The sequence below is a fragment of the Saccostrea echinata genome, unplaced genomic scaffold, assembly GCF_033153115.1.
Source record: "Saccostrea echinata isolate AGI-Se365-2 ecotype Australia unplaced genomic scaffold, CSIRO_AGI_Sech_v1 ptg000022l, whole genome shotgun sequence".
NCBI lineage: Eukaryota > Metazoa > Mollusca > Bivalvia > Ostreida > Ostreidae > Saccostrea > Saccostrea echinata.
This window is the reverse complement of record NW_026889771.1, coordinates 1,072,552-1,088,995: the sequence shown is the minus strand read 5'-3', so window position 1 is coordinate 1,088,995 and position 16,444 is coordinate 1,072,552. Positions and strand designations below refer to the sequence as shown.

Genomic DNA, 16,444 nt, shown 5'->3' with positions numbered 1-16,444 from the left:
ACAGTAAAATGATAATAAAATTTCAAGCATTCATATAGAGTCATTTAATAGAAATTATAAACTTTCACAATAAATACATATTAAAATCATCAACTCACTCAGAATATCACTCTCAAACCATAGTTTTTAAAGAACATCTAAAACAACATGCAACTGACTAGTACCATCTGGAAAGTGTGGAGATTTCCTTAGATTTACTGCTGGTGAACCTCAAATTCTATATTATGGGGTCAAATAAAGTTGGATAGACAGACTTCTAAGTCTGCAAAGATTTCTGTAAGAGGATTTGACCAGTAAAGATTTGCTTATATAGGGTAGATGGCACGTGTTGCAGTTTTTCCTAAGAATGGCACTAAGTGCAATGTAGACATGGTTTCATTACAAGATACAAGTTACTGTTGTAAAGCAATGCTATTCTGGATAATTTAAACTTTTTCTTTCTTTTTTTAAATCTAATCACTGATACCAGAAGTATATATCAAATGCAAAAAGCATATATATACACTACAAAAATTCTGAAGTTTGTTTTTTTTCAACAACCACAAAAGTCTTTAATCAAACATATCCAGAACACTAAACTTCACACTAAATTTAAGTATCCAGTATAATAATGTTTCACTTTGATATTTGAAATTTAGGTAGTATGTGCCAATTTATTGTGTACTCTTGAAAACTATTTTTATAATGCACCCTGGTTAAGCATTGGAAATAACCTTTAATTAAACTTGAATGTTCATGTAGGAAGTTGTGGAGATAAATTATTACCCAGTAATAGAATATTTCAATAATTAATATACATAAATTTTGTAAATATCGTCAGAATCACAGCACCTTCAAAACATCTTCATATTGGCAAAAGGAACAACTTCTGTACACTGCATTTTTCCTCTAGTGAAGCAAAAACTTCACAAGTAAAAATTTACTGTGTTCTACAGTTGTAGGAAAAAAAACTGTCTGTGTTCTGTAATTGAACACTATAACACCACAGCACCTGCTTCACACCTAGGTGTAGGCATGGCTGGTAGTTCATGCCAACAGTTTAAGATAGGGTCAAAACATTCCATACTGTTGATAGTCTCGTTACAGCTAAACATGTCCAGTCTGACAAAGAACTGACGACCTCCCATCACATACAACAGTCCATTCACGCTGACCGAACATGGCGCCGTTCTCTTCTGATTCATGTCTGGCACCGCCTCCCACACATTCTGTGAACAATGACATTTTTATCTTGGATTGATCTTGGATTAAAATGCTGTGTGATTATTTAATTTGTAAATGAACCATCACTCATTTATACCTAATATTAGTAGGAAATTATCACTGAATCCTTTTGTAATTTGGCCAAATGAAAAAATATGTGTGGTTCCGGTTACACCTCCAAACAAATTAGGGTAGGTAGGTAGTTTTTTTTTTTTTTTTTTTTTTTTTTTTTTAATTTAAATAAAATAAAAGTCAAAAATATCATTGAATGTTTCTTGAATTAACTATTGGTGATATTGGTGAGATAATACTATTGCTTTCTTTCAAGTGGTGACATTTGTAACTGACAAAACACTTGTACTGTGTGTTGAAACGATGTTGTCAAAGAAGGCCACCATTGCTGAAACTAAAACTAATACCGGAGCCAATGAGGGAAATCAGGGAAAATTCCGGAAATTTGAAAATTGTCAAAAAAAAAGTTTAGGGTCGGGGGTATAAAATAGGGACGGTCGGGTAACCGGAACCACACATATTTTTTTATTTGGCCTTTACATTTTATCAAAACTGAATATACTATTAGATTTAAGCCCCAAACAAGATAAATTCATCATCATCTTTTTATTAACTTTTTCAAATCGCTGACATAAATTTAAATACTAAAATCTTTCAAGAAATACTGAATAAACAAATTAAGAAGAAAATGTTTTCCTTTTTACTTACCTCTTCTGGTGAGTACCTCTCCACGGATGCTAGGTCCCCATCCCTGGTGTTGAATCCCCCCATCACATAAATGTAGCCATTAAGTGTGGCCACACTGGCATTGGCACGGGGTGTGTTCAAGGGAGGCAACTCCTCCCATTCCTTGGTCACTGGGTTAAAACTTTCCACTATTGTCAGTTCTGACCCAAATCCATAGTCTTTATCCATTCCACCAATAATGTAAATTAGGCCTGAAATACGGTACAGTGAACTGACAGTTCAAAGATGTATACAGCCAAAGCTTGTTATCTCGAACTCAATGGGACTGAGAAAAAAACTTCGATATATATCCAAGGATTTGAGGTATCAAGGGTAGAATACTTTAACAATAAGTGGTTGGGACTTCCAAACTACCTCGACATATCCATGGTATTTGAAATATTGGTGTTCAAGATACCAAAATTCAACTGTATATGTATTTCGTTTACAAAAATCAGAATTCATTTTTTTCTCTACAGTGATTTTTTTCCTATTTCAATTAAAACATTATTTCTAAACAAAGGAAGTTTATCTATTAACTGTCATTGACCTTTCTAAGGCATGCATCAGTATATTAAATCTACATTAACACTCACCATCCAACTCAGTAACAGCTGTTTCAAATCTCAGGGTTGGCATCTTGCACACTATGACCCACTCATTTGTTGTGGGGTCAAACTTCTCTACTGTGCCTCCCAGCTCAGTCCCCACCCATCCCCCAAAGGCATAAAGACAGTCTCCTAGAGAAGCTAAGCCATGCCCGCAGCGTGGTTGGGTGAGGGGAGGGGCTGTGGACCACTTTTTACTGATAGGGTCATAACACTCTACCAGGTCATAAATGAGGGACTCATTCTCGCCACCCACAACATAAATCTGTCCATTAATGACTGTAGACCCAATGTGGTTTCTGGGGTACTGTAAACTTGGAATGGTTTCCCACTCATGAGAAAAAGTATCAAATTTTTCCACAGTTTCCAATGTATGAATGTCACTCCACCTTCCACCTTTTGCGTGGAAGTATCCACCGATCACATATATGCTTTTTCTTGCAGACTTTCTTGGCTGCACTAGATGTGGTTTTACAAGCCTAAGATTTAATTTATTACACAACTTCCTATCATTCATCAAGTCTTGTGCAAATTTTTTCACAGCTATCTTGATACTTAAATCATAGCAGTCCTCCATGGTTTCCTCAAATTCAGCTTCTGATATGATGGGGAACCTAACATTGTTAAGGATATTGAACACAGATAACTTCCTGTTTTGTGGATCATGTAGAAGCCACCTTAAGGCTGCCTGGAGGACCTCTGTTTCAGAAGGCACGCACAATTGTTCACTCTCTAGAAGCTCCATGACAAGATTTTCACTAAGCTCTAAATACTCCTCTTCCTGAGACGTAGATACAAAATTCTTGTGGATAAATTTTTCAGCATCAGTTTTCAGCTCTGAGCAGGAATGAATATCAGCAAACTGGTATATACCTGAAAGAAATATGAAACGAGTTACTCACTGGCTATTTAGTAAATGGCTTAAGAAAAAAAGATGGAAATTATATAGATGAATATAAAATGGAGTGGCAGAAAAGGAATAGAAAGATCTTGTATAAGTGTCATGGTGTAAAGATGTGAGGAAAGACAACAGAGGGCTCCTAGAAGACTGAATGGCTGTAACAAATTACAAACTTTAATAAGAAAGGACCAAACCTCCCAAACCATTGACAGTTCAGGGGCAATAATTCCAAAATGGATGATCATATATTCATAAAACTTTCTAAACATAAAGAATTTACCTGGTTTAGTATTTCCTTTTCTTCTTGCACTTTTCATATATCTCATTTTATTTCATCAAATAAATAACCCCAAACTACACAAACAACAAAATAATCTGTGTTTCAGGGGCTATAATTTCAACATTCAGGATTAAATATTTATGAAAATGCCATTCAATTTTGTTATTGCAGTCATCATATATCTCGGATAATTTTCATGCTAACACTGAAAAAATCAGAATGTGATATTTCAGGGGCCACTACTCTGATATGGGTTAAAAGATTTTTATGCTACATTTTTGTCATCCTAATTATTTTCACCAAGACAGATTTTGACCATCACCTTTTACTTCTGGGTTATTAGGGAAAAACTGCATACCATTCCTATGATCTATTTATAAAAATACAGGCCTTGTTTTTCATTGTATCAAAATCAGAAGTGGTCTATTTATTGCCCCACATCATTACCATACGGTCTCAGTAAAAAAAATACTCAGTAGTTTGTTTAACTTACTGATAAAATTAGAGACTTCACTTACCAACACAATTTTGGCTGTCTAGATGTTTTTGTAAGAACTTGGTGCATTCACTAACTATACATGTAATTCCAAACATGTCTGCTGCTGCTAAAACATCCTGGCAGTTATCCCAGGTAATGTCAATCTCACCTAAAAAATCACAAAACTTATTTAAAACAGCAAGGTTCAACAAAGGACATATTTGTCTCTGTAAAATTCAAACCAATTTGGGTCTTCTATAAGTCATATTGATGAAAGGTATAAATCTCAACCAAAAAAAAAAAAAAAAAAAAAAACATGTTAACAACGGAAAATCATTTTATGCAAGATATGAATTTTTCACCTTGACCTTTTGACCTAAAAAAAAATGTGTTATCTTTAAATCAGTGGGAGATATAAGCTCAAGGACAACTAAAGTTATCAGGCCAAAAAAAATAATAGTCTTGTTTCCTGCTACCCGACCTACCCTATTTTTTTGCACCCGACCCTAAAGTTTTTTTTAAGTTTTGGAAGAAAAAAAATCGGGAATTCCAAAAATTTCATTGTTCTGTCACCGTAATCAGTTTTCGTGTTAACACAAAACAAGCATTTCATGAAATTCTTGTTTTAAATGTGAACTTTCATAAAATACCACTTGAGTTTTGCATAAGAAGACATGAAATTTAATTTTAAAAGACAATAATGACTTGTGACATGTTGAATTTTATCTTGTATTAGTTCATATCCAAAAAATGCTGTCAGAAAAAAATAAAATAAAATAATTTTCCTACCTACCTACCCTATTTTTTTCAGGCTGGTAGCAGGAAACAAGACTATTATTTTTTTGGCCTCATCTGGAAACCATTTTGTTTTTTAAAATTTCTGAACTTGACCTTTTGACCTAAATATCAATAAGGGTCTTCTCTAAGTCATTGGGAGTTAAGATATAAAATTTCACTGAAAAAGCTCAAAGAAAACTAGTTATTATCTGAAAACCATATATTTGCAATGTTTGAATATCTGACCTTGACCTTTTGAACTCAAAATTAATAGGAGTCATCTTTAGGTCATAGGAAGTTGTGAAATAAAATTTCATTGCAATAGCTCAAAGACATTTTGAGACATCATCTGAAAACAAAAGAGTAACACACAGACAGAATGTAATCATGTTTAAATTTATTTCAGACCTTCACCTTTGACTTTTTGACTTTAAAATCAATGGGGGTCTTCTTTTGAATATACGGAATTAATTGTGATATAAAATTTCATAGCAAAACTTCAAAGGCTTTTCAAGATATCATCCCAAAACAAAAGTGTTACACTCAGACAAAATGACAGAGAGATCATCGGATGGACATACAGACCCAAACTAATATCAATAATAAGTTTCCAGAATTACCTTGGGTCAAGGTTATGACATACCCTCAGCTGACAAGTAATCTTCAACTGAAGATCTGACAGCTTCAAATATTTACCTGTTAGAGAGCTATGAACTGGACACAAATTTTATACCCTTTCTTACTGTGTCCTTAACTTCCAAGAATGACCTTGGGTTAGATCATGACACATCCTTAGATCATAAGCAATCATTGTATCAAGTACCAACTTCTAAATAGCCTCCATTAGAGAGTTATGGACAGGACACGAATTATAACTTTTTTGCCAGTGACTGTTAACTCCCTGGAATAACCTTGAGTCAAGATTATTACATGTACATACCCTTTGGTCATAAGCAATCTTTATATTAAGGCTTCAAATGTTCTTCACTAAAAGATATGGTCAGGACAGATATAAACATTCTTCAAAAATTAACTAAATGACCTTGAATCAAGGTTATGAATACTTTTAGGTCATAAGCAATATTTTTTTTTAGGTATGACCTTCCAATATTTCTCTATTAGAAAGTTATAAAACAGATATAAATTACAAAGTACATAAAAAAGTATGGCCCAGACATGATTGAAGGACAGACAGACAAATGCACAGTATGATGCATATATAACCCCTCACCCCCCATCCAACCCCCCCGAAAACTTTGTCTGCAGGGGTATAATAAAAAAGTGCAAAAAGTACATGTACACTGTACATAACATATTGTAAATAAATAACTTTCAATACCTGTATAGATAAATGTCAACAGTGATTGAAATGTGGAGGGGGATATGTCATGGAGAGTGATACACTTGTTTTCCACATCATACATTGCACTAGAGAACATGGCTCTGAAGTACTGTCCGCCAGCAGCCAGAACTACTTGATGAGCCTGGAATGTTTCTGTTGAGACTTGGATACTGATGTCACAAAACAGCTGTGTGTCTAGTAATTGCTTCAGATTGTTCATAAACTGTGGATTGTAGCTGAAAGAGGTATCAAGGTAAAATTAAACAAATTGTTTTTGCTTGATAAATAAAATTAATGATCCATGTTTCAATGCAACTGTCTTAGAGGAGGGATGGGAATTTTTATGGAATTAGGAATCCTCTTCAAAATTCACAACCCCTGTTCATCATAAACATCAATTCAAATACCATGGAGGAAAGTCCTTCTATTAGCATGGGCTAAATAAAATCTAGTATTATATTTGTATCATGCATCTCAATACAAACTTTACCATAAAATCTGTATAAAAATACTCTGAAGCTGATCAATAATGTCCATTGTTTTTATGGTAAAAAAATTATGGCTAGACTGCATGGTTATCAAAGCCGGGATAGCTCATTGTTTAGAGCACCTGATTAGTAATGCAAGCCAAGGGTCCCAGGTTTGATTCCTAGCTCAGCAATAAATTCTCTATTTTTCCATTACATTTGGTGCCATATGGACTACCCTGGACTTGCAGGTGAAATTAATTAAGTCCTCATAAGTGGTAAAGGAATCTGGTATTAATTGTGTGTTTTGAGGGCAAAGAGGAGGGAGGAATGTAGTGATTTGGGCTATATGGATCTTAGATATCATAATCTCAGTGAGATTTGTCTAGACTAAAATTTTGGACAAATGTCTCTTTCGAATCTCAGACTAGCGTCACAAAAAGTGACTCGGGGAAATCTTGCTTGTTTTGATCAATACAGGCTGAAATGAATTCCTTGACCGCTTCAACTTTTTGCTTTGGACATCCTTTTAACTCCCTATCACTATAAAACTTTTGTTTCTTACGTAAGAGACATCTGTCCAAAATTTTTATTCTCGACGAATCTCGCTGAGATTAAGATATCGGTCTGAATAGCTCAGTGGTTACAGCACCTGACTAGTAATGCAGGCGTTCTGGTCCTGGTACAGCCATAAATTTTCACCTTCCCCATTACTCTACGAACACACTTCTTTATACATTTACCTTTTAGAAATGTAATGCTCTCCATTATTCGCCATTTCTGAGTATCCTTAAATCAGGTGCTCAATATACATCTGAAATTGATGTAAGATGCAAATTTTAATTTTTCTACAATTTACTACGAAAAGACCTTATGCATTACAATAAAATAAACAAAAAGGGAGAAACTGAATATTCAAATATATTGAACAACTCCCATTTATTCTTTATGCTGTGAAAATGAATGGAAAAAAAAATGAAAAATTTACCAGATTTACTTCGTCTTTGCCTAACTACTGTGTATAGTGCGGAATACCTCTAATATTATTATAACTCTACAGATGGTAAATCTCGAGAAAGATCGAACAGAAAAAATCTTAATCTTTTGTGTGATTGAAACAACGACAGATCGTAAAGCGAAAATCTGTCAAAGAATACATTGACTATCAGCTGGGAATTCTGAAAGTGAAACTAGCTTAAAAAATGCAATTATTTTGCAAACATTTACCTCATAGGTGTAGAAGTAAAGTACAGTTTTATTTATTCCGACACTTCTCATCGAAAAATTGGGATGTTGTCAGTAACTGTGAAGTAAAACGATTTGCCAAGGATTGCATGACATGTGTTGGCACTAAGCCTGGTCATGCCGAGAGCTTAGCCGAAGTTCTGGTACAAGCAGACTACAGGGGGCACTACAGCCATGGTCTTAATCGATTAGGTGATATATCTCGGACTATATAAATTATAGATGTATTGATTTCTCTGTCTCTACAGGTTATTTATTTGCATATTTATTTCACCTGTTAATTGGTTAATAACTGTTTAACAGTTTAAAGTAGTTATCAAAAATAGTCTTAGAAAAATCTGCCTGACAGGCCTTCGCCACAAGTTTAAAATGTAAATAATCTGGGAAAAGTCACATTTTGAAGTTAAAAAATTGCTTTTTTTTTCAAGGAATCATACTGTAAACTTTGGTTATTTTTGCATTTTTAAATATATTAATTAATTATAGATATGTATGTAAAAGACATACAGACTGGCATAACAGTCTCTGACAAAGAGCCAGTCATTCTCAAGGAAGGCCCAGCCACTGCCTTTATAGATGGACAAAATGTCCTTGGTCCAGTGGTCGGCAATTTCTGTATGGACATAGCCATAACTAAAGCTAAGCAATCTGGAGTTGGATGGGTTGTGGCCAAAGGTTAGTATTTAATTAACAAAAAGTTTGTTGTGGTATATACCTGGTGGCCTTAATTATTATTATCCACCAAATGCTACAATCTAAAATACAGTCAAACCTCGTTATCTGGAACTCGATGGGACCAAGAAAAAACTTGGAGATATCCGAGGATTCGAGGTATCGGGGGTAAAATACTTAAAGAATAAGCAGTTGGGACTTCCAAATCACTTCGACATATCTATGGTATTCGAGATATCAGTGTTCAAAATACCGAAGTTCAACTGTATATTCATTCAAGTTAAGAAAACCTAGTAAATAAATGTATCAATCAGAAACTTAAAATGTCTGTTGCAATTCAGTAATAATATAAACACTTTTTTTGTATTAAAATAACTAAACTTTTCTTTCTTTCTGATTTCAATAAATACTCTGTATAGATGTACTTTTTCTACTTGGTAATAATTAATTTACACTATTAAAGTTTGCTATCACAAACAGTGGAAATTTGACACAGCATATGTTAATAAAGAAAAGTTTAATAACAATAATTTATTCGCATACAAGTTATCCTTGTTATTTTTTTTTTTCACATGGACTAAAGTGAAATGGTTTCCACAAAATTGTGAGCTGGACATGCAATGACTTGACATTTGATATGTGTTGTTGATCAATCTGGGTCATAATTAACATGTACACTACTGTAAAAGACAATTTACTTAAAAATATTCTAAATAGTTTCATAAACTGCTAAAATGTGATCTTTAGAATTGCTTAATTTTTTTAAATTTGTTTTATTTCTTTTATCCATTGAACTAGAGAATTAATGATGAAAAGATTGCATGCATCAATTAAGTGATTATTTGTTTTGCGGATTTCTATATCTATTTTCCACATTACAGGTTCTAACCATTATGGTATTGCGGGTCATTATGCAATAAGAGCAAGTGACAAAGGACTTCTGGTATGACAATTACAGATCACTCTTGTTTGAGAGAAAATAACTTACACACTCAATTTCTGGTATTTCTCAGATGAGAGCTACGTAAATAAAGAGTAGACAATATATGGATTTTAATTGCAAGATTTTTGGGCTAATGTTGCTGTTCTTAAATAAATATTAAAATGAAATAATTAATATTTAACAAATAACATAAGGTTTTGAATGGAGTAAAAATTCTTCTTTTTTTTTTTTAAATTAAAGCAGTCATATTTAATCATTAAAGGGGATGTCCTTTACCAACACGTCGCCATTAGTAGTGCCAACTCGAGCAAAAAAGGTAATGCATATAGAAAATAAATAAAAGAAGTATTTTATGCATCTCAAAACCAGTTGCAAAGTCCATCTGACCTCTGACATATGACATTGACCTTTAATTGTTTTAGTTAGGGATGGTTTGGGATTTACCATCTCTACTTCCATATACATTTACCTGTTCACCTTGTCTCAGGATGTACATGTATAGATTAGAGTAGCAATGTGGTTAAAAATTCCTTGTATTCCAAGTTGTGGACTTTGATAACAAATATTTCCTTTATAGCTTACTGATCCAAACATCACTGAACAAATATTTATTTTGCCAATGTTTTTTTCAATATCACTCTGCATTTTTACTAATCATTGCAATATCACAAAGAAAATGTTTTAAATTTTTTTTTTAATCAATTTAAATAATATGAAACAACAAGGAATCCTTTAGTTAAAGCAAAAAAGTTCCTGTTTTCTGTTGTGTAATGTGCGCAGTTACATTTGCCGTAGGTCTCATATGGAATCAACTGTGATCGGATGAAGCAGATCACAAAAAAGTGCTTTTTGTTCCTATGAAATAAATAAATAAAAAAAATAAATATCCAGAAACTAAATACATTGCATGTGTAATCAATCTTTTATCTTTAAGGCATCAATACATGCATAACCAACTTTATATAAAAGATTTATAATTCTTTGTTCAGAACATACAATATTGAATTTTTGTGAAGGGGTAAAATTATTAATTTCTGATGTATAAAACTGAAAGTGTTCTGTCATTAATATAGCCAATTCTAGGGACCAACCCAATAAGTTTAGCTGCCCAAGGTCTCCACAGTGACAGTTTTGTTCTGGATATGGCTACCTCAACAGCTGCATTAGGCAAAGTAAGTCTCTCTCTCTCTCTCCATATATATATATATATATATATATATATATGAAATAAATGAACTTTATCTGAATCTAATTTCAAGACTTTGCAAATTTACACTGATATTTTACAGTAGTACTGATTCTTTACAGTTCAAATGTCTTTTGAAAAGCTTCAGATGTAATTTAATTTTGGTTACTGAATGGTTATTGTATGCTTTTTTCATTTTAAAACACATTGATCTAGCTTCACACTTGATCAATTTTACAGATAGAGTTGCATGAGAGAAAACAAATACCTATTTCAGACAGTTGGGGTGTAGATGCTCATGGAAAGGTAGAATATACATTAACACAGTCCTCAACATGATCATCATTAGTTATTAGCAGACAATATTTTATGTAATACTTTACACAGTCTCGCTGCAATATATTCTATTTGATGTAAACTTATCTCCCCTTTCAAAATTTGGCTGAGGGGATACTTTGAATTGTGGTGCCCTTGTTTTATGTTCTTTAGATGACAAATAATCCAACAGAAGTGTTAAATGGTGGGGGCCAAATGCCACTGGGTGGGGCAGAAGAGACAAGTATGACATTTTTGATAATTGGCATAATTAATCAATTTTTAATAATAATAAAATAAAACTGATTTGAAAATTGAAAATAAGTCTACTTATGATGTGTGTTATAATGTTTAAGGTGGATACAAAGGCTCAGGGCTTGGCTTCCTGGTGGAGATATTTTGCGGGATTTTAAGTGGATCAGCTTACGGACCAAACATCAGAAGGTGGAAAAATACCACAACAGTTGCGAATCTGGTACAATTTTACATTCTCTATCATCAAATGTAAATAAAAGATCAGAAATACTTTGATAGTTTAACATATTGTTACAAAGATATATTCTCTAAATTGAAGATGTACATGTAATTGATAAACTTCAAGTTATTAGAAAACTTTAAAATGTACATTGTTACTTTCCACAGGGTCAGTGTTTTATTGCCATAGAACCTAATTCTTTCATGCCTGGATTTGAGGAGAGAATGTCTGATCTGATGGGCATATGCCGTAATCTGGAACCCGTAAGTCTTCATCCACAGTAAATGACGCATACATGTGACCAGAAATATGTCCAAATGATATGGTATTAAATTCCTCTTATTGGACTACATTTGTATTGTGAATCAATAGAATAACGAGAGACCCATTAGCTAAAAATGTTCATCAGAGTCCACTGGACCCTCCTGTTTTTCATCAGATGATTTTAAAAAAATAATTCCATCTTTATTCACATGAAAAATTCATGGTCCTCTTGTTCTTGAGAAAAGATTTTAAAATATTTTCCCATATATTCCCAAGTAAAACTTTGATCCCCTGTTGTGGCCACACCTTACCCCTAGGGGCATGATTTGAACAAACTTGAATCTATACTAAGTAAAGAAGCTTCTACATAAGTTTGATCTTTTCTGACCCAGAAGTTCTTGAGAAGAATTTTTTAAAAAATTACCCCACCCAATTTTTACTATTTCTTAATTGCCCCCCCCCCCCAAAAAAAAAACAGGGCTTGGTCATTTATTTGAAGAATTTAAAGAAAATTAAACCCCCTTTTTCAAGGATGCTTTGTGGTAAGTTTGGTTGATATTGGTCTGTTGGATCTTTTGAAGATAACTAAAAAGGTGACAAAATTTAGGTTTTCTTGAAATGCTCTGAGCTGATGTCATGGCCATTGGGAAGATAAAGGACAGAAAAATACTGACACAGTTAATGTTCTCACTAAAATGTATCTGTGAATGATATTTGATGACAATACAAAGTAGGCCTTATTCAAACATGGAGGGATATAAAATGTTATTCACAGGAAATTAAGCATTTTTATAATTTGTGGGAAATCATAATGTTTCCTATAGAGAAGTTATTTATTATACAATATATTTATAAACATAATTATATATACATGTATTTAATATGATGTACATGTAGATTGAAGATGCAAATATACTCTACATTGTAGGCAGAAAAAGACAAAGATGTTTTAGTGGCTGGTGACCCTGAAAGAATTCACATGAAAATGTGTGATGACAGAGGGGGAATCCCTTACCATCCTAATCAGATTCAATATGCGGTAAGGTCCCAGAATACAAGGAACAATAAAAGGAGGGGGATACCCTACCAACATAATCAAATTCAGTATGAGCTTAGGTTTCAGAATATGGGGGACAATAAGGGGATGAAGGAAATCCTACTTGCAATCTGAATTGTGATAAATTGTTGCACTAATTTTTCCAACAAAGTAAAGTAGTGGAAGGGTCCCTCAAAAATGTATTAATTACTTCATTTTCAGACTCTAAAAAGAAGTCTGACCCTAGAATATTTCAGATCCATTTATGCACAATTAAGTCTATCCTAAAATGTTCAAGATGTGTCATATTTTAATTGAGAAATTAAAGTAAAATGTAATATTTTAGCTCATGGAGTAGATAAAGAGGAATGATAAAAGAATATATGTGGTTGGACCGCAAATTGAACCCAGGACCCTTAGTCACTAGTCAGGTGCTCCAACCAAAGAGTTACCCAGGGCAGATATCCATGCACAGTCCATATAGCCCAAACTACTACATTACTCATTTACTAAACAGTCCAATGTCAGGCACACAAGTTCACCTTGCCAGGAATTGCTAATTTACAAATAACTTGAAAAAGCCCCCCCCCCCCCCCCCCCCAAGCACACACACACACACAATGTAGTAGGAAAGGAGGAGTGAATCAAGAAAAATATATGGTTGGACTGGGAATTCAGCATTTGTTTGTTTTTTTTTAAATCACTACTGAGATTTACATTTCACAGATACTTGCACATTCTTGTTGATGATAAAAACCACAGAATCTGAGTCTATGAGGTAATACATGCACATGTCAGTACGGTAATGAAGATTAATAAAAAAATATCCAGGTATTTTATATCGTGTCATCTTAGTGAAATCTATTTAAAGGAATTTCTCAAATAATCTGGTACAGTAACAGGGGTCTTGTAGACGGTACTAATATACAATAAGAATTATGACACCTGCGGGTTCGTTGATGGTTTATTTTCCCAGTTGTAAGTAATAATGATAATCAGGTAGAACAATTATAAATCACTCTGTAAAAATACCTATAATTAATATTAGTTCAATTTCAAAACAGGATGACAATGTTCTTTTAACATATATTATACTCATAAAATTAAAATACCTTCATTTGAAAGAGTTATTCCCCTTTTCACAGCATTTTATAAAAATCTATATTTATACTTGTACAATCAATATATATTCTCTTGAAACATATATTGAATTGTTTTACATTATTTATTATAATCTTTAAGTGAATTCTGAGTCCACTTATTAATTCAGAATATATAAAAATGAAAAGTACATTTGTGAAAATATGAAATGTACCTGTTTATGGAGCAGAGTGCCTGGTACTTTGTATGTAATTATATCACTGGCACTTTATCATTGTATGTACACTACAGTAATAAAATAATAACATTCACTCTCAACTCTTGCACACTCAATATTTTCATTAGTTAATTAATTTCAGATAAATCAGATTTTTAAAAATATTTTGTTAATAAGAAGTAAATAAGTTACTTACATATTAGCAGCAGGTAGCCAGGTCAAATTTAAAGTTGTAAATCATATGTCTTCTCAGTCTGAAATCAATCTGAATAATGTCTGATGTCGAGAATTCAGAGGTAAAACTCTTGACCAATAGAATTAAAGAATGTTGAATTCTACTCGGGAAGCTTATTAAAATTACAGGTGTAGGAATAGTCCAAGGGGTGGATCTAAAGTTTTCGCTGATTTTTTATTTTTAAATTATTTCAGTTTGTTTTATTTATTAATTTTATTTGATAAATTATTTTATTGAATAATATTAATAATTTAATTAATGAATAATATTTGATTTTTTAAAATTATTTGTCTTGGTCAATATATTGATTGACACACAGATCAAAACATGTATTTGAGAGTTTAAAATGAGTTGTGGCATATTCATAAATGTATAATCAATAAATTATACATTTGAATTTCGTAATAATTAAAACAATATAAAACTATCACTATTACAGTACCATATTAATTAACCTTAAAAAGAGATTTGTTAAGTATTCTCCTTTACAATTACAGGTTGACTTGGCAAAGACACTGAATGTAAAGGCTATGGAAACAAAGAAATAGAACAAGATGTCCATGTTATATAGCTAAAGTGTATCATTGAGGGAGTGAGCAAGATTCTGAGCTTTATAAATAAACTCATTACTAAGACCAAAATGTAATTTTGTGAATAATTTTCTTTTTAATATGGAAAATGGTTTTAATAATGTAACTCCTTGATGTTTTTAAACTTTTTTTTTTATAAAAGATTGTAGAAAGATAATTTTATGCAAGCAATTTTTAACAGATTCATTAATTTGGCAAGATTTTACAATCAGCTTATGTTTCAATGGCCCTTTTCACAAAAAATCATGACTAAGACAAAAATTTTTCCATTCCTCAACAAGTATCTAACCTTATATATCTATGACATTAGATTACATTGTAAAATAATATTTAAAAAATATATATACTTATAAAACCAAAAATCACAGGGATGTCAAATTTTCATCTTAGTCCTAAGATGTTTTGTGAAAAGGGCCACAGGTCTTTTGTAACATGAGTCCCTGGTTCCTTGAGATCAGGTTTAATTCAAGTGGCAAAGCTTCATACCAGGGGTAGAGTCTCTTCAAAGGAAACCAGAATCTTGTTGTAACTTATTCTTAACTTAAACTATTTTATTATAATCATTATGATACAAAAGTTAAGTGTGGATCAAGGCTTCACTCAAGAATTTATCGACTTTCTGCATACTTTCTGCTTCCCATCTAAAGACAATAACAAAGATGCATATTAATGATTTTTTGGGGTGACAATATTGAATCAAGGAAATTTTAGGAGATTGGGTAAATATTAATGAACTATTTATATGCAGGAAATCAGTTGGGGATCTGCGACAGAGAGAAATTACTGTAAGATTGAATGGTGTGTGTGAGAACTGGTTACTTGTTAATTGTTCACTTTTTATTTATAACATTGTGTTATTAGTGTGACTGATGTATAAATCTTGTCTGGTATAGTAATCAAGCCAAGTATGGATTATTTTGCTTGATAATGTAACTCCTTGCAAGTGCTTTAAAATACACTGTACATGTATATGTAATTACTGTACCAAAAAATGCATTCAGTCTTCTGTATTTTTTGCATAACACAAATACATCTATTATTTTTCTAAAATGGTGCTTTATAATAATACACCTGTAAAGTAATTATTGTATGGTAGTTCTTTGTTTTGAAGGAAATTGAAGAGGCGAATCAGCCACAATTAACACATCCCCCCCCCCCCCCCCCCCCCAAAAAAAAAGGAAAAAGCTTATTTTTGGTTGTTAACAAACTTTTTACTTTTGATGATCATTAACCTTTCCAAATGACTATGTTGCATCCCAGTCATCAGCTCAATATTAGATCGTAAGTTGATGTACATTGCGTTGATTCTGTACCATCTACAAAACATGATTGTGGAGGTTAATATGACTTGTAGAGGGGCGATAATTTTAC

General features: G+C 32.6%; 2 protein-coding genes across 2 annotated transcripts; one reads left to right on the top strand and one right to left on the bottom strand.

Annotated features, from left to right (window-relative positions):
* Positions 1-29: 29 nt before the first annotated feature.
* LOC133190177 (actin-binding protein IPP-like) lies at positions 30-7,609 on the bottom strand. The gene is made up of 6 exons (XM_061325665.1): positions 7,538-7,609; positions 6,325-6,563; positions 4,249-4,377; positions 2,538-3,422; positions 1,924-2,153; positions 30-1,208 (listed from the first exon to the last, which is right to left on the bottom strand). Exons 1-6 carry the CDS (start codon positions 7,570-7,572, stop codon positions 975-977), a joined length of 1,752 nt encoding a protein of 583 aa, XP_061181649.1. The 5' UTR covers positions 7,573-7,609; the 3' UTR covers positions 30-974.
* A 377-nt stretch (positions 7,610-7,986) lies between these two features.
* LOC133190184 (uncharacterized oxidoreductase YjmC-like) lies at positions 7,987-16,155 on the top strand. Its single transcript, XM_061325671.1, has 11 exons — positions 7,987-8,231; positions 8,526-8,714; positions 9,593-9,654; positions 9,917-9,970; positions 10,728-10,826; positions 11,081-11,146; positions 11,330-11,399; positions 11,512-11,630; positions 11,798-11,893; positions 12,823-12,933; positions 14,981-16,155. Exons 1-11 carry the CDS (start codon positions 7,997-7,999, stop codon positions 15,029-15,031), a joined length of 1,152 nt encoding a protein of 383 aa, XP_061181655.1. The 5' UTR covers positions 7,987-7,996; the 3' UTR covers positions 15,032-16,155.
* Positions 16,156-16,444: the final 289 nt, after the last annotated feature.